The sequence below is a fragment of the Trachurus japonicus genome, chromosome 13, assembly GCF_045865225.1.
Source record: "Trachurus japonicus isolate A0001 chromosome 13, Traja_1.0".
Lineage (NCBI taxonomy): Eukaryota > Metazoa > Chordata > Actinopteri > Carangiformes > Carangidae > Trachurus > Trachurus japonicus.
The window spans coordinates 29,236,030-29,262,902 of NC_140919.1; the positions used below are offsets into that span (position 1 = coordinate 29,236,030).

Sequence of the window (26,873 nt, forward strand, 5' to 3'; positions counted from 1 at the left end):
CTGGGTGCATTCCTTTAAATGACTAATGATGACTAAAGAGGACGCTATGATGGCCAGGAGGGGGTGATTGTGGTGGTGGGACATGTCCTCTATGAGACAGCCAGCAGGTGGTGCATGGATGTGGAAAAGTGGAGCTTATGTGATTCACTGCCTGGAAGGTTCACTGAGTTTGGGAGGAGTTTATACTGGGGGGGGGGGGGCGTAACTGTCGCATCTGTAAACGTATGACTTGTTACAGTAGGCTGAGGAGATGAAACGTTATTGAAAAAAATGTAAATACTTGGAGGGGTTTAGAAGCCACAGTTGCCAGGCTGCACCGAGAGGTTGTGTTTATCATTATAAATATGCATAAGGACAGTGTGGGGGTATGTCATGCATTCACAAAAAAAAAAAGAAAAAACAGCTCCACCCAAATTATTTATTCACAACCCCACTCCCCCAGCTCCACACCCTCTGGCCACAGCCCAGCTCATCCCTGCCCTGAGCGCAGTGTTAGTGCTGCCCACAGTGTTGCCAGGCATCCCTGGAAGAGGAGGTGCGTTAAAGTAGCAGAAGGCAGGCAAGGGGGAGAGGAAAGTCAGCCTGAGTGTGGTTTGCCTTGTGCTCTTTTCAGCGAGCAGAGTGCGGATCCTTGGCAGTACTGGAGCTCATCTGAAATACATTAAACCCTTGGAGAAGAAGGATCCTCTATAGTCTCTCTGCACTGACGCTCCACGAAGGGCTCCTATTTGCTGTCTGAGGTACACCCATACATGTAGCTGCAGCTCCTTGAAGACACTGACTGTTTTTGTCTCTTCAAGTCAAAATATTTTCCAAACTCCAGAGGGCAAACCTGGAGAGGGAGAGAAAGAGAGATCAAGGTGCTTGAAGAAGAAGAAGAAGGCTGAGCTTTCTCCGTAACACTGTGGTAAATACTCTTTTAAATTTTAAATATGTCTCTCACGCTCACCTTTTACTTTTCAGCAGAGGAGGTATCTGGTAAGTGCAAAAAACCAGAGCTTATATGGAGAATGAATGCACTAGGAGACTATACACACTCAATAGCCCTTTAAAATATTTTTCCACATCTTCATTTTGATATTACTGCCCTGATTCTTGTTGCCTGCAGGCAAAAATTTCCACATTTCTTGTTCGAAAACTGTGTTGCAATTGTGGTACACAAAACCACAAGGCATTTTCCACCATCCCTTGATTTGAGAAATTGATACCAGAGCCTTAACTGAACCTCAAAGTATCACGCAAACTCTCGAAATCAACTTTTTGCTCGTACAGCTTGGCTGGCACCATAGTTTTAGTGTTCATGCCTGATGTCTCTAAATCTCCAGGGTTCGCCATTTTGACAAGAACTCTGTCCACACTAGTCTTGTGACATGTCAGTACTGTGTTGCTTAGTCTCCTCCAGGCAAAAATTTTTTTGTCACAATTCAGATGGGATTTGAAAGAAAGTTCTTCACGGATGAGTTGCCCTCTGCTGATGCATGTCTTTACTTTTTATGTCAGTCTTCTCATAATGAGCTGTGTCTTTCAATTCCTAATCCAGTCTGTGTTTTCATGTCGACCACAGTGGAAAAAAAGATTACTCCACTCAAGGGTTAAATGTGTGATTTTCCATGTGCAGACTAACCCTTGAGAGGTCTTTTCCTTACATGAACAATTGAGCCGTGAACCTATGTCATGATCCAATGAGAGGAACTGCAGGGGACTGAGGGAACGTCTTACTCATTTCACTGTAAAGAAATGAGCTGTGCCTGTGCAGGGCTGGGTTTGCAAGTTTTCCAGCGTGAACACCAGCTTTTTCCAGGCATGCACTGACAATGCTTGGCAGACTCCTGGTGGGGCTGAAACCTACTCCAGATTCCACATCCTTACTCTAGTTTGTGGCCTGACTTTGATGGCCAGGCAGGCACGAGAACAGTGAGAAAAATCGTTGACACCTGGATTAATCTCATCTGGATCACCCTCTACTTTTCTGTCCCCCCTTTTTTCAGGAAATAGAAGTTGTCCGCGTTGCCACTGTTTTCCAAGAGCAAGATCCAGACTTCAAACGAAAACATCAGCCCTATCATTCCTCTCGACGTGTTGCAGAGGAGGCCTCAAGGACAACAGGGCAGTGTTTGCATAAATACAGGAAACACCTGAAGGTTCCTCAAGGTTCAGCCACAGGAAATACATCTCCAAACAACTCTGACACAACTGATTTTTGTAAGAAGCTCACAATCTCATTAGTCAATCAGCATGTCTCGCTGGGGGCGAAAAAATGTGAAGAAGGCGCCGGAGGTGATCCGCACTGTGACAGAAGGGCTCAAGTCCCTGTACCGAAAGAAGCTGCTGCCTCTGGAGCAGTTCTACGGCTTCCACGATTTCCACTCTCCCAGTCTGGAGGATGCAGACTTTGATAACAAGCCCATGGTGCTGGTGGTGGGACAGTACTCCACAGGGAAGACCACGTTCATCAAGTAAGACATCCAAGCCACCCATCAAAACATTAGTTCACTGTTGAATTGTGTGTGATTACAGAGCAACAGTGGTGAAAAATAAAAATAAATCACAAGCTCTGTGTGTGACTGACAGGTATCTACTGGAGCAGGATATTCCTGGGAGCAGGGTGGGACCTGAACCCACCACTGACTGCTTCACTGCTGTCATGCATGGGGAGGTGGAAGGAGTCATCCCTGGAAACGCCCTCATCGTGGACCCCAACAAGCCTTTCCGCAAACTCAACCCATTTGGAACGGCCTTCCTGAACAGGTGAGAGCGAGGATTTAATTCACAGTGTGTTGTGTAATGATTTCCACTCAGGGAGCCAGATGCGTACTGTATATCAGCATGTAGTGAACAGACTCTGCGAGAGAAAGCCTGAGAGGAGGGAAAAGAGAGATAACAATTTTTTTTAGCTCTTTGGAATTTCAAGTCCTTGTGCCAAATTTCAGAGCAGGGAGGCACTTGCCTTATTTGTGGAAAAACCGAGAAAGGGAGCGATATCACCCGGGAGGCCGATGAAAGCAAATGTACTCGGACAGGAACTGTGATCTACGCATGTTCAAGGGGGGAGGTCAGAGGGCTCCGCTGCCCCTCAAGGTGAAGACAAACAGATGAAGTCACAGAGGAGGCCGAGGAATACTGTCAGGGAACTCTGAACACTCAAGGTTACTATTGTGCTGGCTGCCAGATATTTATACATGTTTTTTCCACTGTTGCAAACCAAGAGAGTCACATCTTACAATAAAGTCTTGTTAGTAAGTTGCATGCACATGAAGGCCAGGAGTGACAGGAACATACGGTACTCCTGTTAATGGCGCTCCAAACATGGAGTTCTGGTGCCAGTTTTCCAGCGGCGTCCCTCTCTCCCCCTTCAGGGTGTGTTTGTCGATGCATTTGCGTCGGTCCTTTTTGCTTTGACTTCCTGTCCTGGGAGCTGGTGCGCTCGTTAAGCTCATAAGCTACAGGAAGCGTTGTTGTTGTTCTAAGCCACACATCGTTAGCAGGCCTTATTGTTTGGTTTTGGCACTAGTGGTCATTTTCCTTCAGGAAGCCCACAGCAATGAGAGGGCCTGCTTGGACACAATGGCCTGCAGAGGGAGGGGCGGGAGGTCTGGAGAGGGCAGCTTTCAATCTGCTTCTTAGATAACATTGGCCTCTTTGATAAGAGCTAACCATTTTTCACATGAGTTAGATTCTTTTCATCAAAAACCGACAGTGTTTTCAAACAGAGATGACCTCCGTGACCTCGCCGCCTTATCACCGTTTATTTGAGTTTTCTCCCCCCGTCTACTCGCAATAATCACCAGGTTCCAGTGCGCTCAGATGCCCAACCAGGTCCTGGAGAGTATCAGCATCATTGACTCACCGGGGATCCTGTCCGGGGCCAAGCAGAGAGTGAGCCGAGGTGAGAGAGGTACCAAAGGTGAGGAGAGGGCATGGGGGGGCTGCAGAGACACACATCCCTGAGCGTCATCTCACAAACTCATCTCCTTGGCACGCCTAGATAACTCATGGGACTAGTTCACTCTGTCACAATAACACTTGGCAGCGGGGCAAGAAAAGCTCAGCACTGCACTGAGCAGCCATAAAATCCTCATCAGGAACAGGCTTAGGACAGACAACAACATCTGGAGGAGTGTACTAGACAGAGATAAACATCATCATCATCTCACTCTAGTTTTTTTTCTCCCATTTTTCCAATCATCCACGCTTCTAGTAACACATTATTCAAATCAAAATGCATGATCAACTAACAAGTTGAAATTTTTGAGTCCATCCACATTATGAAAAACACCCCCACCCTCCCCCAATCATCAGTGGTATCAGCCGTGCAGATACTTTTGGTTTTGCAATCTGAGCTCCCTCCCTCTGCCAACACAAAGGAGGTGAAGGGTACTCTGTTTGTGGTTCTCAGTAGTTTACATTTACATTACATTAAAAAATAATAGTGTATCAACATGTCTTTCCAGAAACAGTGTCTCACTTTCTTTGGTAAGAACTACTTCCAAATGAAGTTTGTGGGTTTCTTCAGAATTGGACTGGGACATTGCTTTTGAGAAGACAGTGCTGGCAACTTTTTATTAGATATAAATTTATCTGCACCACAAACAGCTAAAAAAAATTCAGCCACGGTCATTTGAAATATAGCTACAGAAACCAAAACTATTGTGTGGCTATACCACAGGAGGAAGGTAATAAAATGTGTTTTTTGTAATTTGGGTGAACTGAAACTACTAGTATGGTTATGTGTTTACAGATGAAGGAATCACTCAAAAATATGAGGATTTCTGCTGGACGTGTAGACATTTAAAGTCAAAAAAATATTTTTACATTATTACATAAAGTGAAGCCTAGAAGTTTACAATGTGGTTTGACACATACAGATAAGAGGTGTGAGGGGTTTGTGTCTGTGTCGACCTTCTACTCTCTCCTGGCCTCTGTTTCTGTTTTTTTTGTTTGTTTTTTTCTGCACACAATACAGGTTCAGATTTCTTCATTCTTTACACTCCTTGTTATATCCAAACAGGCTATGACTTCCCAGCCGTGCTGCGCTGGTTTGCTGAACGAGTGGACCGCATCATCCTGCTGTTCGATGCCCATAAACTGGAGATATCAGATGAGTTCTCTGAGGCCATCGGTGCCCTGAAGGGCAACGAGGACAAGCTGCGCGTGGTGCTCAACAAGGCCGACATGGTGGGCACCCAGCAGCTCATGCGTGTCTACGGTGCGCTCATGTGGTCCCTGGGGAAGGTGTTTGGCACCCCGGAGGTTCTGCGCGTCTACATCGGCTCCTTCTGGTCAGAGCCGCTGATGGTGACAGACAACCGTAAGCTGTTTGAGCTGGAGGAGGAGGATCTGTTCGCAGACATCCAAAACCTCCCTCGCAACGCAGCCTTACGCAAGCTCAACGATCTGGTCAAGAGGGCACGTCTGGTTAGGGTGTGTGCTTCTGTTCTTTGTGCTCATTAAATGATAACTGAAACATTTTCCTGTTAAAAAAAGTGTAAGAAGAACTCCCCCGGAAGAAACCTTTGCTCTGCTTTTCTGATTCCTTAGGTCCACGCCCACATCATCAGCTATCTGAAGCAGGAGATGCCTTCTGTCTTCAGGAAGGACAATAAAAAGAAGAACCTGATCTACCAGCTGCCAGTTATCTTCTCCAAGATCCAGCTGCAGCACAACATTTCTGCTGGAGACTTCCCAGATTGTACCAAGATGCAGGTCAGTCGGAATCTGTCACTACTGGGTACAAACCAGAGGCTAATATGACACCTCTTTAAGTGTTAAATCTCCCGGCTGAGTCATTTTTGTCATTCCCTTTTTCAAGGAGCAACTGATGGTTCATGATTTCACCAAATTCAAAACCTTGAAGCCCAATCTGATGGTAGCCCTGGATGAGCTGCTCTCCTCTGACATCGCCAAACTGATGCCCCTCCTGAGGCAGGAGGAGCTGGAGGCAGGTGACCAACTGGGCGTGCAGGGCGGAGCCTTCATGGGGACCCGCGTTGGACCTTTCTCCGAGGGCGACCCCTTCACCGTGGAGAATGGAGAGGAATGCGGGGAGGAGGAGGACTGGGTGGTGACCAAAGACAAGCCCAAATACGACGAGATCTTCTACAACCTCGCTCCCAACGAGGGGAAACTGAGCGGCAATAAGGCCAAGGACTGGATGGTGAGCTCCCGCCTGCCCAACTCGGTGCTGGGTCGCATCTGGAAGCTGTCTGATGTGGACCGCGATGGCATGCTGGATGACGAAGAATTCGCCCTGGCAAGTCACCTGATTGAGGTGAAGCTGGAGGGGCACGGTCTGCCACCTGAGCTGCCCAACCGCCTGATCCCACCCTCTAAACGCAGGCAGAAGGGCTCTGATGCGTAAACATGCCACAGAGAGACTATTCTCTATTGGCTGTCACACTTCTGCTACTGTTTGCATTTGCTCCCCCCCCCCCTCACTCCCCCAGACCCATGTCAAAACGTTGTATGTAATATGTTCAACTTTTCCTCGGAGACTGAGTTTGGTCTTGTATAATGGAACATACTGTATTTAAGTTCAAGTCTTACCTTTGAGACGGTAACAAAGGCTTACTGCCAAAGATTGTGTATTTAGAAGTCACACTGGTCTGGTCGCTTCTTTTCCTTCGGCTCCTCGAAGTTTGCTTTTTTATGATGAACTTTTAAAAATATATCTCTATGTGTTTGCTGAGCAGAAGTAAATAAAAAGCTGGCGCCCTCTAAGCGAGCAGTATTCGGCGTATATTTCACAGAGTATAGAGCAAAAAACTATATTTAATCTTGAAATTTAACATTCCTCCTGTGACTAGAGACGTGACACACTACGTGATAATTTGTAGGATTACAACGTTATCGTCTACAAATGTATTTACAAAGACTTATTTTGCTGAAACGATTTGTTTATAGTATTCTCAACTCAACATGGCAGCACAGATCTAATAGCCTGAATGCATTTCACGTCAATGCTTTTACATGCCACCATTTTTTTGTGCATACTTTATATGTTATTTTTGTAATGGTTTCTGTTGTTTTGTATGTGCAGGAGCAAGACCTCAGTTACATAAAAAGAACATGACATGCTGAGATGAACATTTCAACTAGACTGTATGATTGACGTATTACTGACTACTGTGCACAGCTCCAACAAATGTTCTTATGTTAACTATTATTGTAACCAAATAAAAATTCCCTGACTGTGCTCCGTCTCTTTTGTGAGTGAAACTGTTCATAAGGACCAAGTTCTTCAACATAAGTGCATGGTAAAGAAGTAATAGTTGGGTGCATTTAATTTGGCACTTTCCACAAGATTTTCTTTTCTATCAAGCTCGGTCTCTTAGTGACAGACGAGATAAACAGTGACTCACACTCTCCCCTGCCAAGTCCCCATACCACCATTTTCCGAGGCGCTCTCCCCTCTCATTCCCACCATCTGAAGCTATTTCTCTCCCTCCCTACCTCCCTCTCTCCCACTCAAACACACAGTTAAGTAAAGTAAATTCCCTCTCATTCCTGGTTAGTTCAACATTCACACTCTCACTGGGCTGCCTGTGCATCCTCTCGGTTTTAATCCTGTGTAAACTACTGGATGTGGTGTGAGCACAAACATGCGTCCCGCGTAGGGAATGTGTGCGTTTCACATGAGGGTTTTCCGAGATTTGCTTAAAGAAGGGGTGGCCCTCCCCGCCTCCTTGTTCCACTCCTCCATGGAAAGAAACACAAATGAGAAACAGAAGCAAACCAGCTCTTTCCTCCCGGCTCTCTCTTGCTTACAGTGACTCACATGTGAAGAATGTGGTGGGCTGGCCCAGGAGTTATTAATATCTCCTTTCCTAGGGTCCGCTCAGGCTCATGCACAGGATCTAGACACTGTACCTTTATGAAAGACTTAAACAACATCCCCCTATTTGGAGTGTTCCTGTACTAGCACTGCTGTACACCAATCCTCTCCTCTCTTGTGTGTGTGAGTGTGTGTGAGTGAGAGAGAGAGAGAGAGAGAGAGAGGGAGGCTGTGTGTGAAAAAGTCAGGCAAGGTGACAACATTCAATGAGGACTGCTGAAATCTTCAGATGGGAATCTAGTTTCTTAACCTAAAATAATCCAAGGGGACTGAAGTTGAAGTTGTTAGTGATGCCAGTCTCCATTTTAGAGAGCAGAGTAAAAAATCCCCATAGCAGTTTAAACAATGCTCGCCTGTTACATAATTAGGCTATGCTGAGTCATAAACCGTCTCAAACATTTACTGCTCAAAGCAAACTCCACTGTGCTACCACGGCAATGTGCTTCAGCTCACAGACCTACAGAGGACCCCCACCAACTCCAGACATCCCCATCAATAAGGCTTACTCAACGAAACCGGGGTCTCCGTGTACGTCACTCACTGTTTACATGGGGAATTCCTCACTAGCAAAAAGGCTGCTAAGGAAGAAACAGCGAGGTAATCCACTCTGGAGTGGGGTGACATCTGCTGGACGCAGGACTCCTGACAAGCTCACACTGAGACTGTACAGCCTGGTGTCCCACTGTAGGTGGCAGAGTGGAGGCATCAGAGGACAGGTTCCCATTTCCTCTATACACATGTAGTCTCAGTTGGCAGTTTATTAAGACATTAAGCCTACGTAATAAATTAATTATCAAGGTTATAAAGTTCAATTTCACCATGTTATATACTTATATATTGATACATACTTATTTGAACTTTGAACTATTTGAACTGATGGCTGTGGTGAAGTTGAATTACACAGAGAGTTTAACTGTCTAGGCCACCCACATTGATATGAACGGGTTTGGCAAAATAATAGAGACAGCTGTACATACAACACAATACGATTCAACGCCACCACAAACTAGTGTCTCCAGTATTACCACAAAATTGAACCAATGCTTCTCAGTAACACAGAGCAGATTCTTTTGCAGGACTCTTGTATTAAACTGCATTAGTTGTAGCTAGCTATAGTACCCAATAAACAGCCAACTGAGTGTATTTTCACTGGCCGCTGTAATTGTTTCACCTCTACACACTGGCCAATGTGACTAGTATAGGTAATGTTCTGTCCTATTAACCTACTTTAGACCAAATAAGTTTTCTAATAGCGTTCTTATTCACTTGTTCTTGTACAATAAACATTGGCTGATGTCACAAAATACTACAGTAGGTTATAAAGAAATTTATTATTTATCCAAATAGTGAACAAATCATGTTGAAAATAGTTTGGCAAGCTTAGCTGAAAATACTTCCCATTTTACCTGACCATACATGACGTATTCTGCTCTGACTAAATCAAACCTTAGTATCAGAAAATTGCTGAAAAACTATGCAAAACAATCAAAAACTATTGTAGCCCCACTGAGAGAAAAAACAGTATACGGTAAGAAATGTAAAGGTAAATCAGTATACAAAAATATCTCAACTCCAAAAGCCATTTGACACATGGCACATTTACAGGGAGATAAAGCTCTGGTTCCAGCTTCTCGACAAACATCACACAAAAAGGCAGACATGATGGTTATTCAGAAAGAGCATTTGAAACATTTTTTGCCGTCTTGGTTGTGATGAATGTTTAAAGCATTTCAGCAGTGCTTAGAAACTGAAATGGTTTTTGATGTCCTTTATCTGCTTCATCATGTCACCGATTTGCCCTCCCTGTTCTCTGAGGACGTCTTGAACCACCTTCTTCTGTTGGGCGTTGAGTGAGACCGTGGCCCTGGCTGCAGGCGCATCCTTGTCCACTTGTGTCTTCTGGTAGTCCATCTTCATGTTCACCTGTTTGATGCTGTTGTCCAGGTGTTTCAGCTGATCGTTGATGACCTGCAGCTCCTTCTTCATCTCCTTTTCGCTGTTCGACAGTATCGGCAGTTGGTTTTGCAAACTGCCTAGCACTTTTTTGACCCTGTTCATAATGGTTTCCTGGCGATACTTTGCATCTTCGTACTTGTCAGCCAGCCTCTCCGCCGCCTCCCTCAGGCTCTTCCTCTCCTCCCTGCACAGAGTGAGCTCGTCCAGCTGCTTGTTCTTCTGGCCCGTCAGGAGTTTCACCCTCCTCTGCATCTCTTCGCGGGCCATGTCCTGCTTGAGGATGTACTCCTCGCGGAAGACCTGCGTGGCTCTGCTGAGGAGCTGCAGACACTCCGGCGGGGGCGGCGATGTGTCCTTGTCCCCGGCCTTAAGCACGAGAGGATTGGTGGAACTACGTGCCAGGATGTTGCGGATGTGCTGCTCAAAGGAATCGTTGGCCAGCCCACGCAGGGGGGAGCTGCCGGAGCCAGGACCTGGATGGGAGCAGAGCAAGGGAGGCGACGGGGGGCGGATGGAGCTCAGCAGGGGCAACATGATGCACTCGTAGCTTCTGGTGATGCAGATCATTGTGGCACCCAAGGACAGATCAGACACAATCAAAAAGCCACGAACCGGGGCTGACTGGCTGGTTAGAAGTGGTCTGGTACAAAGAATGTGCTCCACAATACAGCGTTTCTCAGCAGCCAGCTCCTGGAGACTGTCCTTATCCTCCTCATTTGACTGGAGGAACTTCTGCAGCTTGTTGACCCAGATTAACCCCACACTGTGCACTCCCGCTTCGTGGGTGCAGTGATATCTGTGCTGACACAAGGGGTCTCTGTGCAGTCTGATCGGGCAGGTGAAATCAAACTCTTGAGGCTCCTCGTCCTCTCCCGTGGCGACTTTGAGGGTGAGCTCCAGCTCGACGCACTCAAAAACATAGAGAGCCGGCACCGACTCTGCGCCTCGGATCCACTTCTCCACAGCCCCGGTCTCCTCCTCTTCTTCAGACTCCAGCACCACACAGTGGTACACCGTGCCCGTTTCTGTGGCGATGACCAGGATGCTGGGCACACATGGCAGGCAGAGGATGGCACAAGCATCGTAACCGTAGTTATCCTCTGCTGCAGGATACATGGGGAGGGGTCCAACTGGTTTACTTAGACTCACACCGTTTCCCTGGCTCGTATAGCTCACGTAGGTCTCCCCATTTTCGTAGAGGATGTACAGAGGATAGACCAGCTGATCTTTGGCGCACTGTGTTGACAGCTGCCGAGGTGGGGACGACGCCGAGCCGAAGTCAAACGCCACCGCTATCTCGCCTAGAGATGCTGCATAGGAGCAGACGCGAGCCTGGACGCTGCTGTCATCTTCCGACTGCGACACGGGCAGGACTTTGGCCGGCGTCTGGGGCGACTTCAAGCCGTAGAACCGGATGGTGTTGTCGGATGTCAGCAGCACCAGATAGGGCTCGTCGGTCTCGCTGGGAAACCAAGACGCCTGCCGCAGACTCACCGACGGTGAACTGGTGAAGAAGCGCTCCGCCACCGGGAGGGTCCTGCAGTTGATTTCACTCCGCCCGCCCTCGAACTCGGACCTCTTGCCCCACCGCTGGGGAAGCTCCAGCACCGAGACGCCCCGCTGCCCCACAAGCGCAACGTGGTGGTGCGTCGGACTCAGCAGCACCTGGCAAACCTCGAAGAGAGGAGGGTTGATGCACAGCAACGTCTGGTGGTTCTCGCTGCCGCGACTCTCATCCGAGTTCAACTGTCTCAGGTTGGTGGTGTAAAACACGCGGTCTGCGTCGTCCCAAACGAAAAAGTCCCCGCCCAGGCAAAAGGAGAGGTTTTTAGCGATCCCTCTTTCATTTGTGTCGCGCTCCAACTCCAGCTTGTCTCGTATTTTCTTGAAAATTGTGTGGTTTGGTAAGTCATTCAGCCACCGCTCCGCGCCGAACGCCGCCATCTTGATCCGCCGTCTGTCGCAGATGGAAAACAGACCATGGTAACGAACGCGAGCGTTTTACGACAGCCGCTTCACGACAGACGTTTAACGTATTACGGTGGCCGCTGTCGTACATTTTGCAGAATCACCATGGCGTTGAAAGAGACCGCTGGGCTGTACGAGACACTCAAAACGGAGTGGAACAAGAAAAACCCGAACCTGAGCAGATGTGGAGAACTTCTGACCAAACTCAAGGTGGATTCTCACGTCGATTTGTCCGCTATTGAGTTTATTAGTCGAAACGGAAACATTGTTTCATTCAGGGAGAGTCAGCGCTGTTAGCAAATTTAGCATGCTAAGCTAACCAGGCTAACATTGAGCGTACAGTTGTGTTTCCTTTGACATACACAGTGTTGTTGTTTCAGGATAAGAACGTTGCAGTGTTAGCGTTTGGGTGATTATACGTAAATTAGATTTCTCGGCCAGTCAAAAAATTATATGAGCGTTGTTAGTGTTGCTAACATAGCGTAACTTACCTTTCGCTAATTCATTGTCCAGGAACTGACACCAAAAATAAACATTCGACGGAAGTTACTTGAGATGTTATTCTACCGTTGCGCTCCTCAAAGACAGCCAGACTTTACTTGGGTTGTATAATGTTATGTCGTGGTGACATTGTTTGGTTTTGATGGTGTTTAATATCCCCCAATTGTTACAAGAAGAGCTTGACAGTAACGTTACATCTGATTCTGTTATGACGGTTTAATGTCATTCATGTAAGGATGGATTATTTGGGGGTCACAAGTGACACGCTAAGTTTGACATGATGTAGAAAATGACACCAAACTTCTCTTTACAGGTTTCATTACTGGAGCTGAACTTTTTGCCCACCACTGGCTCTGCGCTCACCAAGCAGCAGCTCATTTTAGCTCGTAAGTAAAGATGTCGTGTCAAGTTAATGGACAACACTCAGCATGATTATGGCAAAATAGGTTTCAACATATCAGTGGTTTAGACAGATCTGTGTCTGTGTTTCAGGTGATGTCCTTGAAATTGGAGCTTTGTGGAGTATCCTCAAGAAGGACATCCCATCCTTTGAGAGATACATGGCCCAGCTGAAATGTTACTACTTTGATTACAAGTAATGTCACAATTTTATTTTTCACCTCTCGAAGGATTTTGTGATTGTTTCTCTCAGGCTTCTTATACCATGTTTTCTCTATCTCTGGTAAAGGGAGGAACTACCCGAAGCTGCCTACATGCATCAGTTGCTTGGACTGAACCTGCTGTTCCTGCTCTCACAGAACCGTGTGTCTGAGTTTCACACAGAACTTGAGAGACTGAGTGCCCGAGATATTCAGACCAACGTATACATTAGACACCCAGTGTCCTTAGAACAGGTATTGTAGTTCATCCCTATTGAAAGCACACATCTATGGATTGATGTTATATTGTCATTCTGCAGTGATGATAATTTTGTGCCAAATTAGTAATTTGTATTCTTAAACCGTATAACATGTTCCTTCAAACTGATGATGTGGCATTTCGAATTACATAAATAATACTTACTAAGTGAGGAGGAGCATTGACCAGGTTAGTGGTAGACTAACATCTTTAGCCAAGTCTGTATTTTTAAATTAATGAATTCCTTCAGGTTATCATTGCACTCCATTTGCCATTGTCTACTGAATGTGTTTTTTTTTTTTAACACTGTATTTATACTGTTAGTTTCAGTACTCCATGTTTGCTCTTGATTGGTCACATTTCATTGCAATGAGCAGATGTGCCACTGTGTAATGCATTTCAAAATATGTAGTGAAATGCTTAAAGATCAGTGATGGTCACTAATTAATTTGCACAAAAATATTCCCTGTGATGCATGTTTTGGTCTGTGGACTTCTCTGTTTACATACGAGTATCTCTGCCTCATATAATTTGTAACTCATGTAAATTTCACTGTAACATTTTATATAATTTCCTGGTCATTTCAGTACCTGATGGAGGGGAGCTACAACAAGGTGTTTCTGGCCAAAGGCAACATCCCAGCTGAGAGCTACACGTTTTTTATAGATATTCTGCTTGACACAATTCGGTAAGGTTCAACATGGAAACCATGCCTATTGTCATTTCTGCATTGTCTAATCAATACAGCTCGTTTCTTGTGCTCTACAATCAACGCAGTTGTCTATTTTCCCTTTGAAAACAGTCCTGGTTTATTAATCATACATTTTATTCCAGGTCCTAATACATCCCTTGGTTTAAAGATGTATCTGATGTAATACAGGATCACCATGGAAAATAGTTGCGTATTGCTTGTCAGAAGTTAATTAAAACTATACATTAAGATGTGTTTAGCATGGATATGGTCTGCACTTTGAGCACCATTTGAAATTAGTGACACGGTATGTGAAGTTGCAGGAGAGAATTCTGCTCTCTTGCCTTCTAATGCAACACAATGGTCATAAGAAATAAGTGAAAAGGTGTCATGATAGTAGAGAAAATTATATATTTAGCAAAGGAAAAAAATGTGTTGGTTATTTTTATTTACTAGGATGGAAACCATATTGTTTACTGTTTATTTATCATTTTTAATATTGATTGGTATGTACACAATGTAAAAGGAGACTGTGTGGAGCATTGACGTGTCTTTTATATAACTGCAGCTTAATCTGTGACCTTTTTCATTGCAGTGATGAGATCGCGGGGTGCATAGAGAAAGCATATGAGCAGATCCAGTTCAATGAAGCCACTCGTGTGCTTTTCTTCAGTTCCCCAAAAAAGATGACAGAGTATGCTAAGAAGGTATGTATACTTCCAGATAGAAACCAGACGTAATTATAGGTCAGATAATGTGTAGAGATAACGATATGAAAAATTAAGTTTCTGCAGAGGCAACCGATTCTTCAGAGTTTTATTTATTTCTAAGTTGGCACACTAGGTCAGAAAATAAATGGTTGTCCAGATATTAATGGCAGAAGGGGATCTGCCTGCCTACTCAAATGTAGATGAACATCTGTCACTAGTATTAAGATATGTTGAAGCTAATACAGCAACAAGTAAGGTGGTAGAAGATAAGCATTGACGATGACCCTTCAGGTGTTCATTAACAAGTTGCTGCTGTTTAATAAACTAAAACAAAGTTCCCTTGTTGGTTCTTGCCTTCAGAGAATAAAATTGGTGATTGTTCTTTTTTATTTCAGAGGGGATGGAGTTTGAGCCAAGATGGCTATTACTCTTTCACCAGTCAGCAGCAGCGGACAGAAGAGGTGACCATCCCCTCCACGGAGCTGGCACAACAGGTCATCGAATATGCACGACAGCTGGAAATGATTGTGTAATCCGCCTCCAGGAAACGCACTCAACCATGTACAGACACACACAACGCTGATCCAATGTACAGTTCAAATGCAGTTTCCCTGAGGGTTATGACTTCATCTATTGCCAGAACTGTTTTTCCTGTAGTCTTTCACCTATCTACAGGTCTTCTGTCTGGCAGTTTGCTGTCATTTTAAAAAAGATGGGGAACAAACCTAAAAGTATCACAGGTGACCATTGTATTCAGCAGTTGCTACATATGTACCTTTATTGAAGACATTCAAGGGTTTAGAAAGTTACATTTAATTCTTTTATTCAACATGCCGTCTTTCAAACATTAAAAATGAGCTTCCCATGGGTCATTCCCAGCTGGTGACTGAAAAACAAGAACTTTCAAGTCCAGTATTTAATACCCTTGGCACTCAGCTCTTTTACAACCTCAACAAAGTTCATCACCATCACCACCCTGTGACTTTGCCTTTTAGTGTCACACAAAACTACCAACACAACACTTTTTTTTTCATTAATTCAGGCAAACTCTTTTTATATACAAAGTTCATTTTCTCGTTAGTAGAGCTCACGGAAATTTATTGCCCTTGCCTTGTATCCTAGCAACTGACAGAATTGCCATTGAAGTTTGAGTGTTTTCTAAATGGTAATGCATCTTTCTCCCTAGATGGTTTGTAATCCAGTTGATCTTACAATGCAAGTCTTTGTCTGCAATAAATGATTCAGAGAATAAACTTTTTGAATGACTGTGCATTTGAGTTTTTTTCTTTTTTTTCTTTCCTTGGAAGCAAGTCTTAACAGGAACTAAACAATTTTCAAGTCATTCACGTAAATATTTTCGATGTCTTTTCTTTTTCTTGAGAATCTCCTCCACCATCTTCCATCTGTCTCAGTGCCCAGCAAGTGTTGCACAGGTGAGCTCAATTAAACTTGCAGGTTCTGCCATCAATCCTGTGGAATTTTTTGTCAAAGATGTAATTTTCTTATTTTAAATTGAAAACAGAGTAAAAGAAGACTTGACACAGTTAAGAGTTTGAAGTGTAATGTGCAGCTCACCACTTTTGGACGTTTGGTGGCAAGCCTGTCCCTGGGTTATGTTTACAACGAGCCTTGCAGGAACATGATGGATTCACAGTAAACTGGGGCCAGCGACCCTCACCACAGACTTTGTGTGCAGTAGTCACTGGAGTGGCATTGTCTGGCTCCTGTCTTTCATTGTCACCATTTGTGTTTTCTTCTGTAATTACATTTCCCGTATGAATCATAGGAAAGTTTCTATTCACTGCATTGTTATCGCAACTATTCTTTGGCTTCACCGCAACAGGGTCATCTTGAGGTTGGGAAATATTTGCTTCTCCCTGGAGCATTGCCTTGACATTTGCATCTGTTCTTGTACAACCACCATCATTATTTGAGGGAGTTGTAGGCGTCTTCACTACAGGGACATGTGGATGAACAGGTTTTATTTGGCCTTGGCTTTGTATGCAATCTGAAGTGTCGCCATGGTCACCTTTTTTAGGTTGGGGTATCTGTAGTTGACTGTCGTGTTTCCCGACAAGGACAGTGCAAACTTGCTGTGAACTCTCTGGAACATGAATGGAGACTGTTTTCTCAGTTGTTTGCTGGGAACGCTCACTGCCACCTCCTGGTTGAGCCTTTAATTTCTTTGCTAGCTTCTGCCTCAGTCTCATTTTGGCAGCTTTAGCTCGGCCTCTTTCTGATTTATCTTTGACCTTGTATTTGTTGGTCACTGGTTCATTTGGGACACTGTCTTGTTTTAGGCAATGCTTTTGTGAAGCGTTCACCATACTGTTGACTTGAGTGTTTGGCTCACTTGATATTTGCCCTGAATGTACGAGTGGCTCTGCAGGCTTGGTGGAGGCGGCATGACTCGATGTGGCAGTTGTAATTTGCTCTACCATGTTGTGAGACTGGTCAGTCACATGGCAAGCCCCCTCAGTGTTTGCTTCATTCGTAACAGGGGGAACACATGTGTAGTTTTGACTTGATGTGGTGATTTTTGCTTCTGTCTGTGCCTGGACTTTTTCACAATGTAGGTTCACTGCAGGTACACCTCTGACTACCTGTGTGCAGCCATGAGGCAGAGCTGCTGGCATACCAAATGCAAAACATTGTCTGTCCTGTTCCTCTTTACTCGGTGAGCTGGTGTAGTTGGAAGAAAGAAGTTCAACAAGTGGACAATTAATTACCAACATTTTTGTGTGTAATTCCTAAAAAAAAAAAATGTATTTCTTAAATCAACTTACCCGGTTTCTGTGGGTTCCATGTGGTGATTAACAAGTTGATTAGGTCCTAGTCCTTGACTGGTTTCTGCTTTTTTTGTGGTCCCATTTTTTATATCTGTATTGAAGGGATGATTTTCATTTTGTTCTACCTTTTTTGACTGTCGAGCACCCATCCTTCTTATTCAGTTTTCCTGTGAAGTACCGTATGTTTTCTTGTTAGCACATTTAAAGAACAAGTCTTACCATTAAAGGAACAACTCCACCAATTAACTAAATGATCCCACCAACTTTGGCCTATATGGATCCAAAGCCTGATTATTCCTCTGTCTCAGATAGCTCGATGAACTGTAAAGACAGATAAAATATAATGAAAGGAGCCACTTTTTATAATTTGCATAAGAATATGAAAGCACATAGTATATCCAACATTTGACCAGTAAGTTATAGCCTCAAACTCATAGGAAAGGCACATTTCCTCTTAAGTACAAACCAGACCTGAACTGTCAACAAGGAGGATTACATTCTGCACAAACTTAAAACATTCATCTTTTCTTATCAATACAAATTTAATCTCCAGAATATTTTCTTGATTAGATTGTTGTGAATATGCTAATTTTCTTTCTTTTCATTTCAAAACGGACACTTACACAAGACTACTGGCTATGTGCAAGTCTGTTAGCGAGCAGTTCTAACCGTTTGCTGATAAATAGGCTAGGTATCGATTAGGCTTCATAATTAAGCCTCTAGATTGGGACGGAGTAGGCAAACATTACTACCAACCTATATGGTGGACCAGGCAGTCTGCAGGGACGACGATGAACTCACTGGTTGTTGTTGACATGAATTCAGATGATGTGTGAAGGTCGTTAAAACCGTTAACCGTTACCATGGCCGCCCCACGGACGATATTAGCTAAAGTGGTACTGTAGTGACTTCATTTTTGAGGCTCTGTCAAACTCTGATTTAAATAACCTACTACTACTTGTTTTGTTTTTTCTGACAAGAAAAATTGAATGAGGTGGCACAGAAACACTGTTAGAAAAATAATGAAGCTGCCATGTTATTCTGTTGTAGGCCACTGTTCTTAATTTTTTTTTTTTAATGGTGAAAAGACTGGCTTTTTAAAAACTTTTTAAATTAAATTGTTTAGCCTATGTTGTCTAAAAGTGGTGACTTACGTGTCAAAGACTTGAATTTTTTTTTTTTTACATTAATTTTGTAAAACAGGTGACTTCGCTTGTACCTCAGGGCGCTGTCCAGTTCTGATGCAGGCTACGTGCCGTTGAGTCGGAGCCATGAATGATGCTGACCTAGTCCGGGAAAACTTCATTTGAATTTGTCGCCTCCCCACTGTCGTGAGTGCAGGAAACCACGGAGCAGGGTCTGGACCTGGGTCTGGAGTTTCCCCGCCGGTGTCCGGTGGTATGTAACCAACGTAACGTTACTGTTGTGTTAGGATATAAGTTAGAGGCGTGACAATCACAAGAACAGCCTGATGACAGCATGTAACTTAGCCTAACTGCTGGAAGTAACGTTAACCCTACAAGACAGATCTGTGCGCAGTGACACGTCGGAGACTAACATATAAACTTTTGCGCAGTTGGAATTTGATTGCCTATTTATCCTTGTCGTTAATTTATCACTTAAGTATGTTACTTTATACGACATTTAACCCTCTGCGCGCCTCGAAAACATAAGTAGCCGCACAGTTTGCTAACATGTGCACTGTATGCTAATTAACGTTAGCCTATAACCTGGTTCTGGTTTTGTTCACATAGGGCGGTGGCACTGAATGTATATTTATAATAATTGATTTAGAAGAATTCTCCTCTACTCTCTGCATAGTTTAAACTGTGTTTGCACTTCATTAAGTCATCCAGAAATAATAAATTAAAGCACTATCTAGCCTATTCTCACTGTAGAACAAAACTATCGCGCGAAAGCAGTGCAACATCAGATTGGCTATTTTAGGATTTCAAACACTTAAAAAAGTAACATAAAACAACTCTTTTTTAAAATGATATAAACTCATTTTACTAGTCGAAGACGGCGCAGGGTCTTTAAACGGAGAGGTGCTGCTGTCCATGGTGCTGAAACAAACCTTTGTCACTGAAAGGGAACATGCTGTCTTCTTTTGCTGCTCTTGAGAGGAAAACTCCTACATAATGTGCTCTGTTAGAAATTAGGTATGATAAACATATCAACACAACAATGAGCCAGGCTGTGCTCGTGTACTACTAGTTTGGAAACACAAATACCAGCAAAGCTGCAATGAGGGAACATACACGAGTTTTAATTTGCCTGTGTTTTAAAGTTTGCTCTGTAGATTTTTTTTTTTTTTTTTGGCCCGTGATAATCAAAAGATCAGCTGGAGGTCATTGAAGGTTTATCCAGCTTTTCATTTAGCCTACCACCCACGTCACTGCAAAGATATCTGCAACTCAAAAGTGTTCACTCATAATGATTTCACATCACCCAGTTCCACTGACAAACCCATATAGCCCACCTAGAGCCACGATGCTGTCAATGATTAGTGCGGATGTGTTGGCACAGGGCAGGTAGAGTGAGAAAGGGAATAAGCGAGGGAGTGATTTGGAGAGAGAGAGAGGGAGAGAGAGAGAGAGGGAGGGGGAGGGAGGGAGGGAGAGGGAGGATGCTGCCAGCGGAAAATGGCTGCTGCAACCTCAAGCCTATCCTGATACACCGAAACGACATCAAGGTGGAGAGAGAGAGCGAGAGCAAGAGAGAGAGGAAGAGAGAGAAAGATTAGGAAAATGAGAGCAGATGGAGAGAGAATGTGAGTGAGTCTGTGAGTGTTTCCTGAAAGGAGGATAAAAAGAGAGAGAGAGAGGAGACCCTGGGGTGGGCTGCTGCAAGCGGCGGGCAACACCGAGCCATGGAGGGCGAGTAAGTCCTTACATTTTCATTTTTAACATTGCAGATATATATTCAGCCATCCGCCAAAAAAAAACGGATAGAAAGAAACGCCACCGCCATCAATGTTACACCAATCCAGCATCATGCACTATTATCACAATCGCTGCTCTACAATTTAGCAGGCTGCCGAGAATAAAAACACCATTACGTAGTCTTGAATCAACAGCATACACCCCATTTCCGATATATCCATGCCAATGTGTGATAAATGTTAAGCCACCTACATGTGGACCTGTGTTTTTTTTAGACGACCGGCACACAAACACGCTCTTATATCAGAAAATAACCGGAATAATTCAGTCAGAAGCTATGCAACAATTTCAGAACTAAATGCGTGGACAGCAATTGGTAAAAAACAGTCATGAAATCAGTCAATGTGTAAAATGTATGGAGAAAAAAGGCAAAATATGGCGAGTTTAGGACCAGCATCGCGTCATTCAAGATATGGCTACAGTAAAACGAGGGAGGGATGGAGGCGTTGTGATTTTTATCAACGTGTCTCGGGGTTTCATTATGATTTTTTAAAGCCAAACTTTATGAATGAAATGTGATTTTTTTTCTCTCTCTCGCTCTCCCTCATCCTCACCCCTCCTCTCCTCCTTCCCTTTTCTAATCGGCCCCCTCCCCCCATCGCTCGTTTCCTCTCTATCCTCTCACCCACTCGTTCCTTTTTTCCTTCCTCATTTTTTTTTTCACACGCGATTGCATTGTATTTAGGCCTGATACATTTTTTCCGGCGAAACATATAGATACGGTGCGGTGTCGAATCCCGTCTTCCTTCATCCCATTCATAAAAAATATAACATAATATCGGGGTGTGTGTTAATGAGTGCGTGCAGCAGGGGCGGAATGGAGAAAAGGAGCGTCTGGGAAAATAATTGCAACAATTAAAATTCGGTGTGATGTGAAAATAGCAGAAAGACGCGGCTGTGCATGCGTTACATGCACATGTCGAACTGCGGTGCTGAATTATTCAGCCGATCGGCGAGGGCAGAGCTTATTTTTGCAAGAATGCCGGGGCCTTTGATGGCGAATGGGTGCGTTCATTGATACATCTATCTGGGAAACACTCATTCTTCCTCCCTCCTCCCATTTGGCCAGCCCCCCCGGACCCCCCCCCCCCCATTTCCAGCGCACTGTCTTTCTTTCTTTCTTTCTTTCTTTCTTTCTTTCTTTCTTTCTTTCTTTCTTTCTTTCTTTCTTTCTTACCATTTGCTCCATAGTCCTTTCATTATCACTGCATATATAGCTGACAGCGAATCATCCCTGTTTTCATTCTGATATTCACCTACAGCAGCAGAAATGTTGGAATAAGAGAAACTGGGTTTATCCAATTATGTCATGTGTTTCTCGTCATCACGTGCCAATTATAATCACATTCAATAGCCACAGACTGTTTGAAAAACTGCTCTTTTGTTTGTTTGTTTGTTTTATTACTCTGTGATATGCATTTGAGCTGTTATGTTGCAATGCCAGTGGGATCCGTGCAGGCCAAGCTGTCACTTTGTGTCCGCTTTGTGTGAATTTCATCATGTTATCTTAGTTCAACAAAGCTGAAATCAGTTGCCTTAGCACGCAGTCATCCCACTTACATTAGCTCTGCATTTTTTTGTATGGGAGCTGTGGAAGTCGATCCAGGCTTCTCCTTTCTCAGCTGGATGAACATGTGTGTATGTGTGTGTGTACGTGTGTGTGCCTATTTTTTGCGTGTATTTGAATGTGTGTCCGTGTATGTTTGTCATTGCCTTGTTTAATCAGCCTGGGCCTCTGCTCGCTCTCTCGACTTCCCTGACAGCGTGCGTGTTCGTGCAGTGGTGATGACACGTGATGACTCCAGTGGCGGTTGGGTGCCCCTTGGAGGTGGCGGCCTCAGTCATGTGGTCATATGTAAGGGGCGGACCCATGACGGCAGGGGGCGGAGAGAGTACATCATACGTGGAGAACGGCTGCGAGATCGAGCAGTGAGTGTGTGCGTGTGTGTTATGGTTGTCTTTTGGTGCCACGTTGTTCCTCAACACCACCTAAAGACTGTTAGATGCATGTTATGTCAGGGCTTTAAGCTTTAAGGAAGGGCCGTGTCTCGGCCGGTGGTGGACTAACCTGCTGCTTGCTTTGTTTGTGTCTTCAGCCGGTGCTGGAGTGTGCAGTGCAGAGGGGGCTGGTGTACAACAAGGTGAACCCCATCTTCCATCACTGGCGAGTAGAGGATCGAAAGTTTGGCCTTACGTTCCAGAGTCCTGCCGACGCCATCTCCTTTGAGAAAGGGCTGCAGGCTGTCATAGACAAGCTAGACAGAGGTAAAGACAACACCAGCCGCAATCGCATTGAAAGAATGGTTTTATTAGTCACGTTGGTGTTAGGAAAAGCCCAGAGAAGCCTAAATCCTCTTTTTTTTACCGTGTCATCAAGGCTCTGACTCGCCCTCATCCTCCACACCAGAAGAGGCCGACACCGAGGACGATGGACAAGCTGTGAGTACCTGAGCTGAGTTTGTCATGTGGCATTTAATGTCTACAAGAGCTTGTTTATGCTCCAGCAGGCCCTCGGGGGAGTTATCGGTGGGTTTTCTTTTTGACTTTGTTGAATGACATGCGGCCTCTGCCAGTCCCATACAGGAAGTGAGTCGTCATCCAACAGCAGAAAGGAGATGCTTCCCAAACCCATCACCATAGTGACGAGTGAGTCGTCGTCTTCCTGCTTCGTGCGACCAGACGAGTTTAGTTTTGGATCCGGCCATGCTGTCACCACTCAAACACCTGCTCAGGTAGAACAACACCTTCTGGTTCTTCACTGTGATAACATGACACACTGTTGATTTAATATTCATTTGATTCTTTTCTGTATGTGTTCTTGTCATACTTCTGAGCTCCAATGATGAATACTAGAGTTCTTGAAATTATGTGTGTTATTTCTACATCTCATCCACATTGTAAATTAATTATTAAGACATTTTACTCAGAAAAACACAGATTTGGTAGATTTTCTTTGCTTCTGTCTCCACCTTGAACTCTCCAACTACAGCAGAGACTGTATTTTTTTAGTCAAATCTTAAAGACATCTCATCGATGAAACATTATAAAATGTGGGCTTCTTGATCACTTGTGCATCTAGACTTATCCCAGAGATGAAAACCTTGTGTACGAGCTGCCACAGTACACACTGTTCCTGACTCACCCTGTAATCCTATACCCTCTCCACAGATCCACACTAGGCCGGGACAGCACCAGCTCTCACAAATGACGGCTGTGTTGAATCCCCCAGCGCCCCCGCCCCCACCCCCTGCTCCACCTACTCCTCCTGTGGGTCCCCCGGCCTCCTCCCCTCTGTCCCCCCTCTCACCCACCATTTCTCTGCTGGAAGAGGGAGACCTTCGCAGCGTGGACCCTTGCAAAGACCTGTGGGGCTCTAGAGGTTATGAGGATTACCGAAGGGCGGGGGCCACCAGGACTATGGTCGGCGGGCTGACCGGGGGTGTGGTCGTCGGTGGCGGAGGGAGTCTGCAGGACAAGTCGGAGGTGTGCGTGGTTCGCTTTGAGAAGGAGCTGGCGGGAGTGGGGACGGCGGGCTGCGACGTGACAGTGAGCTTGGACAGCAAAGCTGCCCAGCGCCTGTCCTCGTCCTCGCCTACCTGCATGTCAATGCCCAACGCTGTGTCAGGCGTGTCCTCAGGTGCCGGCTCGCCCCAGGAGACGGGAAAAGGCTCGCCCTCTCCGTGCTGCATCCACACCTCACTGGCCACGCCTCGGTCGCGGACTCGTAAGAGAGGAGGAGGGGCCAGCAGCAGCGGCGACCCGGGGGCCATCTCCCCCGACGATGACAGCCCGTGTCCTCAGGCTTCGTCGTCGTGCTCATCTCGCTGCGTGTACTGCCGCTCTGTTTTCAGCGCTTCGGAGAACGGGCGGGGCCGCTGCAGAGATGCCCCAGACCCTGCCCTGCACTGCCTGCGCCAGTGGACCTGTGTGTGGTGCGCAGAGAGTCTGCTCTACCACTGCATGTCGGACTCTGAGGGAGAGTTTTGGGAGCCTTGCTCGTGTGATGACTCAATGGGGGGCCACCCGCACCCCCTCTGCTGTGCCCGCTGGTTGGCCCTCCTGGCCCTCTCGCTCTTCGTGCCCTGCATGTGCTGCTACCTGCCTTTGCGCGCCTGCCTGCGGTGTGGGGAGAGGTGTGGCTGCTGTGGGGGAAAGCACAAGGCGGTCCGATGAGGCCAGGCCGGGGGGGGGGTGGGAGGGGTTCCCTGGACCAAGAGGGTTTGGGTGTAGAGAAGAGAGAGCATCTTTAAGAGACGCAGGAGCTGAAGCTTAGCAGGTGGAACAGTGCTCTCGGTCGACCCAGACCCCTGACGCGGCCCTCCGAAGCCCCACGGCCTTCCACTGCATTCCGCTCTTTGTCTTTTTAACCTGGGGCCTTCCTCACTGGTCCATGCCTGCTGAGGGTGCGCTGCACTCAGACCAGGCTCTGTGGGAGTCATCTGGAGCCTTCATAGTGGATTTACTGTGGGTTGGCTGATCTAGAGTTAACAGTCAGAAACTTTATCACGTGAAGAGTGGCAGAGGCAAACGATGATGTGTACACTGTTTCAAATGTCCGTTTTTTTTTTTTTTGGTTTTGTTTTTTTATTTAGAAAGAAAAACACAAAAAACAAAAGATGTTTATATATATGATTGTAATAATTTTAATTGGTATATTTTATTAAATGTAAAACATATTGACAGAATCCCCCAGTGGCACACACTATCACGTATTCACAAACATGAGATCTTGGGGAGGTCATTTGTTTCATGTTGGCCTGTTTATCAGTCAGATGAACAGATGTCACCCTTTACCTCTAATTTTACCTCAGATGTTACACAAACCCTGGTCAAGAGGACAGGAGAGAGTTTGGAGAGCTGAGCAAAAGTGAATGCAGTCTTCAAAAAAAAAAAAAGTATTAGCATCTGAGACCACTAGAGTTGTCTTTTGGTTAAAGTAGTCGACCACAGTGAAGGAGAGGTTATCAAATGCAAAGGGACAATTATTGTTAAGGGAAGTTGCAATGACAACCACAAAGACTTAAAAGTCATAATGTGATTCATTATGGTCCTTCGTAACCAAACGCAAGATTATTTTTGTTTTCTGAAAGAAAAAAAAAATCAAGAATGTGTGTTGAACATTTAACACCCTCATTTTACACATTTCTTTCATATTTCCACATATTTCGAATATCAGTCATAGAAAACATCACATCCAACCACTGTACTTGTTGAATCAGTCAAAGGTGCTTACAAATGAGGCCTCTGAGCGAGTCTATTCTACCTAATGTACACAATGACCGGGCAGTCCCAACCCCAAAGAGAAACTAAACAGGACCGCATGCGAACTAATCCGTGGACAAGTCTAGGCCTTTGAAAGAGACGCCACCAAAAAATGAAGTGCAATGAACAATGTATTGAGAGAGTATTTTTGTACCAGTTGCTCACATTAGGGAAAATAAGGCAGAAACTGAGAAGCGTTGGAGGTAAATACTGTAGTGTGTTATTGTGTTCACTATTGAGCAGTAAAAAGAGGAACAGGAACACTAACTTGATTTCGAGTAGCAGCATGTAGCTCACATGTGTGACATACAAACATGCGTGCTGAAGACTGTTGACCCTGTGATATGAAAAGAGACACATAATAGTTGAAAAAGATGAATAAGGAAGGTCTGTGTTTGGGAACAGCGGTGGGTGTGTTTGCTGAATGTTGCTTTAGGTATGAAGTTAAAAAGAAAAAGCTGCTATTTTATGTCCTGCCCTAAACCTTTTCAAACTTTCCTGCTGCCTTTTAGCGATTTATGACGTCGTGTGGCAGTGTCAGAAAACAATCCTTCAAATTCTTATCCCACCCAAGGTGTTGAGGATGCTAAACAGCATACATATAAGTTATAAGTTGGACTTAAAGATTAATTCACCCCAAGACATTTTTTAAAAATGCTTCTGGTGATGTACTTTGCATTTCTGTCTATTTTGCTGATGAGTGGTATATTTTTCTACTTCCAGTGAATTACTGGCCCACGGTTGATAAGAATAGATTAATCACAGCTTCAACTGATTTTCAATAGAATATTGTTGTTGTTTTTTTCAACCTGATTTATCAATACAAACACCAGTTTGCACTTTGCACCAGTGTTTAACAATCATGCTTGGTGGAAGACGTTATAGAACAAGTAGGAAATCGGTTTGCCTCTTGACCAAAATACAACAGCAGCCACAAGATCCCCAAGATTTTTGTTGTTGTTGTTGGCTGGAAACCCAAGGCTTTAATACTGCTGTGACCATTGTTACACATTGAACCAACCACTGAATGCAAGAAGATGCTGCCTGGTTTTCTTGAAATCCCTTGAAAGAATTGTAAGTGGTCATAAAGCAGGCTAAATGTTGATTTTGCAGGTCAAGTAAAAGGGAAACTCTGCAAAATAAATGACAAAAAACTTTCACAAAATAACTAATGAAATGCACTGAGCATCACAGAATGATGATATCTTCAAAAGAGAATCTGTGGGGGAATTTCTATTTTAAATCCAGAGGCATTCTCCTTTAAAATGAATGATAATACTTACAGTCTGCTCTGCACAGGGAAACCAGTGTTGACGAGTTCTACTGTAATCTCATGTCTCAAATGAAGGATCATTGGTTGAT

The 26,873-nt window shown here is 44.8% G+C and overlaps 4 protein-coding genes and 2 long non-coding RNA genes across 12 annotated transcripts in view; 3 read left to right on the forward strand and 3 right to left on the reverse strand.

The window, feature by feature from the left end:
• The window catches only part of nup88 (nucleoporin 88), a 109,946-nt gene extending 98,175 nt beyond the window's left edge, over positions 1 to 11,771 (reverse strand). Inside the window, exon 1 of the mRNA XM_085795847.1 lies at positions 9,567 to 11,771. Coding sequence (XP_085651973.1) covers positions 9,572 to 11,731 — 2,160 coding nt within the window. The 5' untranslated portion in view covers positions 11,732 to 11,771 and the 3' untranslated portion in view covers positions 9,567 to 9,571. The remainder of the gene's footprint in view (positions 1 to 9,566) is intronic.
• On the forward strand, positions 507 to 7,192 carry ehd2b (EH-domain containing 2b). 5 transcript variants are annotated; one of them, XM_085795840.1, is made up of 8 exons: positions 507 to 740; positions 824 to 907; positions 1,989 to 2,456; positions 2,572 to 2,748; positions 3,789 to 3,904; positions 5,009 to 5,421; positions 5,539 to 5,703; positions 5,810 to 7,192. In XM_085795840.1, the coding sequence occupies exons 3-8, from the start codon at positions 2,236 to 2,238 to the stop codon at positions 6,356 to 6,358; spliced, it is 1,641 nt and encodes a 546-aa protein (XP_085651966.1). In that variant the 5' UTR covers positions 507 to 740; positions 824 to 907; positions 1,989 to 2,235; the 3' UTR covers positions 6,359 to 7,192. The 5 variants fall into 5 exon arrangements, with proteins under 5 accessions (XP_085651966.1, XP_085651970.1, XP_085651969.1 ...); XM_085795844.1 differs by having other exon boundaries at positions 3,789 to 3,886; XM_085795843.1 differs by having other exon boundaries at positions 507 to 907; positions 3,789 to 3,886.
• Positions 11,772 to 11,851: 80 nt separating the features above from the next.
• On the forward strand, positions 11,852 to 15,781 carry psmd8 (proteasome 26S subunit, non-ATPase 8). Its single transcript, XM_085795848.1, has 7 exons — positions 11,852 to 11,965; positions 12,570 to 12,642; positions 12,749 to 12,851; positions 12,945 to 13,110; positions 13,702 to 13,802; positions 14,401 to 14,512; positions 14,911 to 15,781. The coding sequence occupies exons 1-7, from the start codon at positions 11,861 to 11,863 to the stop codon at positions 15,046 to 15,048; spliced, it is 798 nt and encodes a 265-aa protein (XP_085651974.1). The 5' UTR covers positions 11,852 to 11,860; the 3' UTR covers positions 15,049 to 15,781.
• A 128-nt stretch (positions 15,782 to 15,909) lies between these two features.
• Positions 15,910 to 16,230, reverse strand: LOC146976225 (uncharacterized). Its single transcript, XR_015037485.1, has 2 exons — positions 16,091 to 16,230; positions 15,910 to 15,985 (listed from the first exon to the last, which is right to left on the reverse strand). It is a non-coding gene; the product is annotated as an uncharacterized LOC146976225 (long non-coding RNA).
• An 830-nt stretch (positions 16,231 to 17,060) lies between these two features.
• Positions 17,061 to 18,690, reverse strand: LOC146976226 (uncharacterized). Of its 2 annotated transcripts, none has more exons than XR_015037483.1 (4): positions 18,557 to 18,690; positions 17,524 to 17,625; positions 17,302 to 17,395; positions 17,061 to 17,197 (listed from the first exon to the last, which is right to left on the reverse strand). It is a non-coding gene; the product is annotated as an uncharacterized LOC146976226 (long non-coding RNA). The 2 variants fall into 2 exon arrangements; XR_015037484.1 differs by lacking the exon at positions 18,557 to 18,690 and adding an exon at positions 18,057 to 18,120.
• Positions 18,554 to 25,392, forward strand: spred3 (sprouty related EVH1 domain containing 3). 2 transcript variants are annotated; one of them, XM_085795853.1, is made up of 6 exons: positions 18,554 to 18,692; positions 22,013 to 22,178; positions 22,346 to 22,514; positions 22,627 to 22,688; positions 22,823 to 22,981; positions 23,418 to 25,392. In XM_085795853.1, the coding sequence occupies exons 2-6, from the start codon at positions 22,035 to 22,037 to the stop codon at positions 24,420 to 24,422; spliced, it is 1,539 nt and encodes a 512-aa protein (XP_085651979.1). In that variant the 5' UTR covers positions 18,554 to 18,692; positions 22,013 to 22,034; the 3' UTR covers positions 24,423 to 25,392. The 2 variants fall into 2 exon arrangements, with proteins under 2 accessions (XP_085651979.1, XP_085651978.1); XM_085795852.1 differs by lacking the exon at positions 18,554 to 18,692 and adding an exon at positions 19,904 to 20,187.
• Positions 25,393 to 26,873: the final 1,481 nt, after the last annotated feature.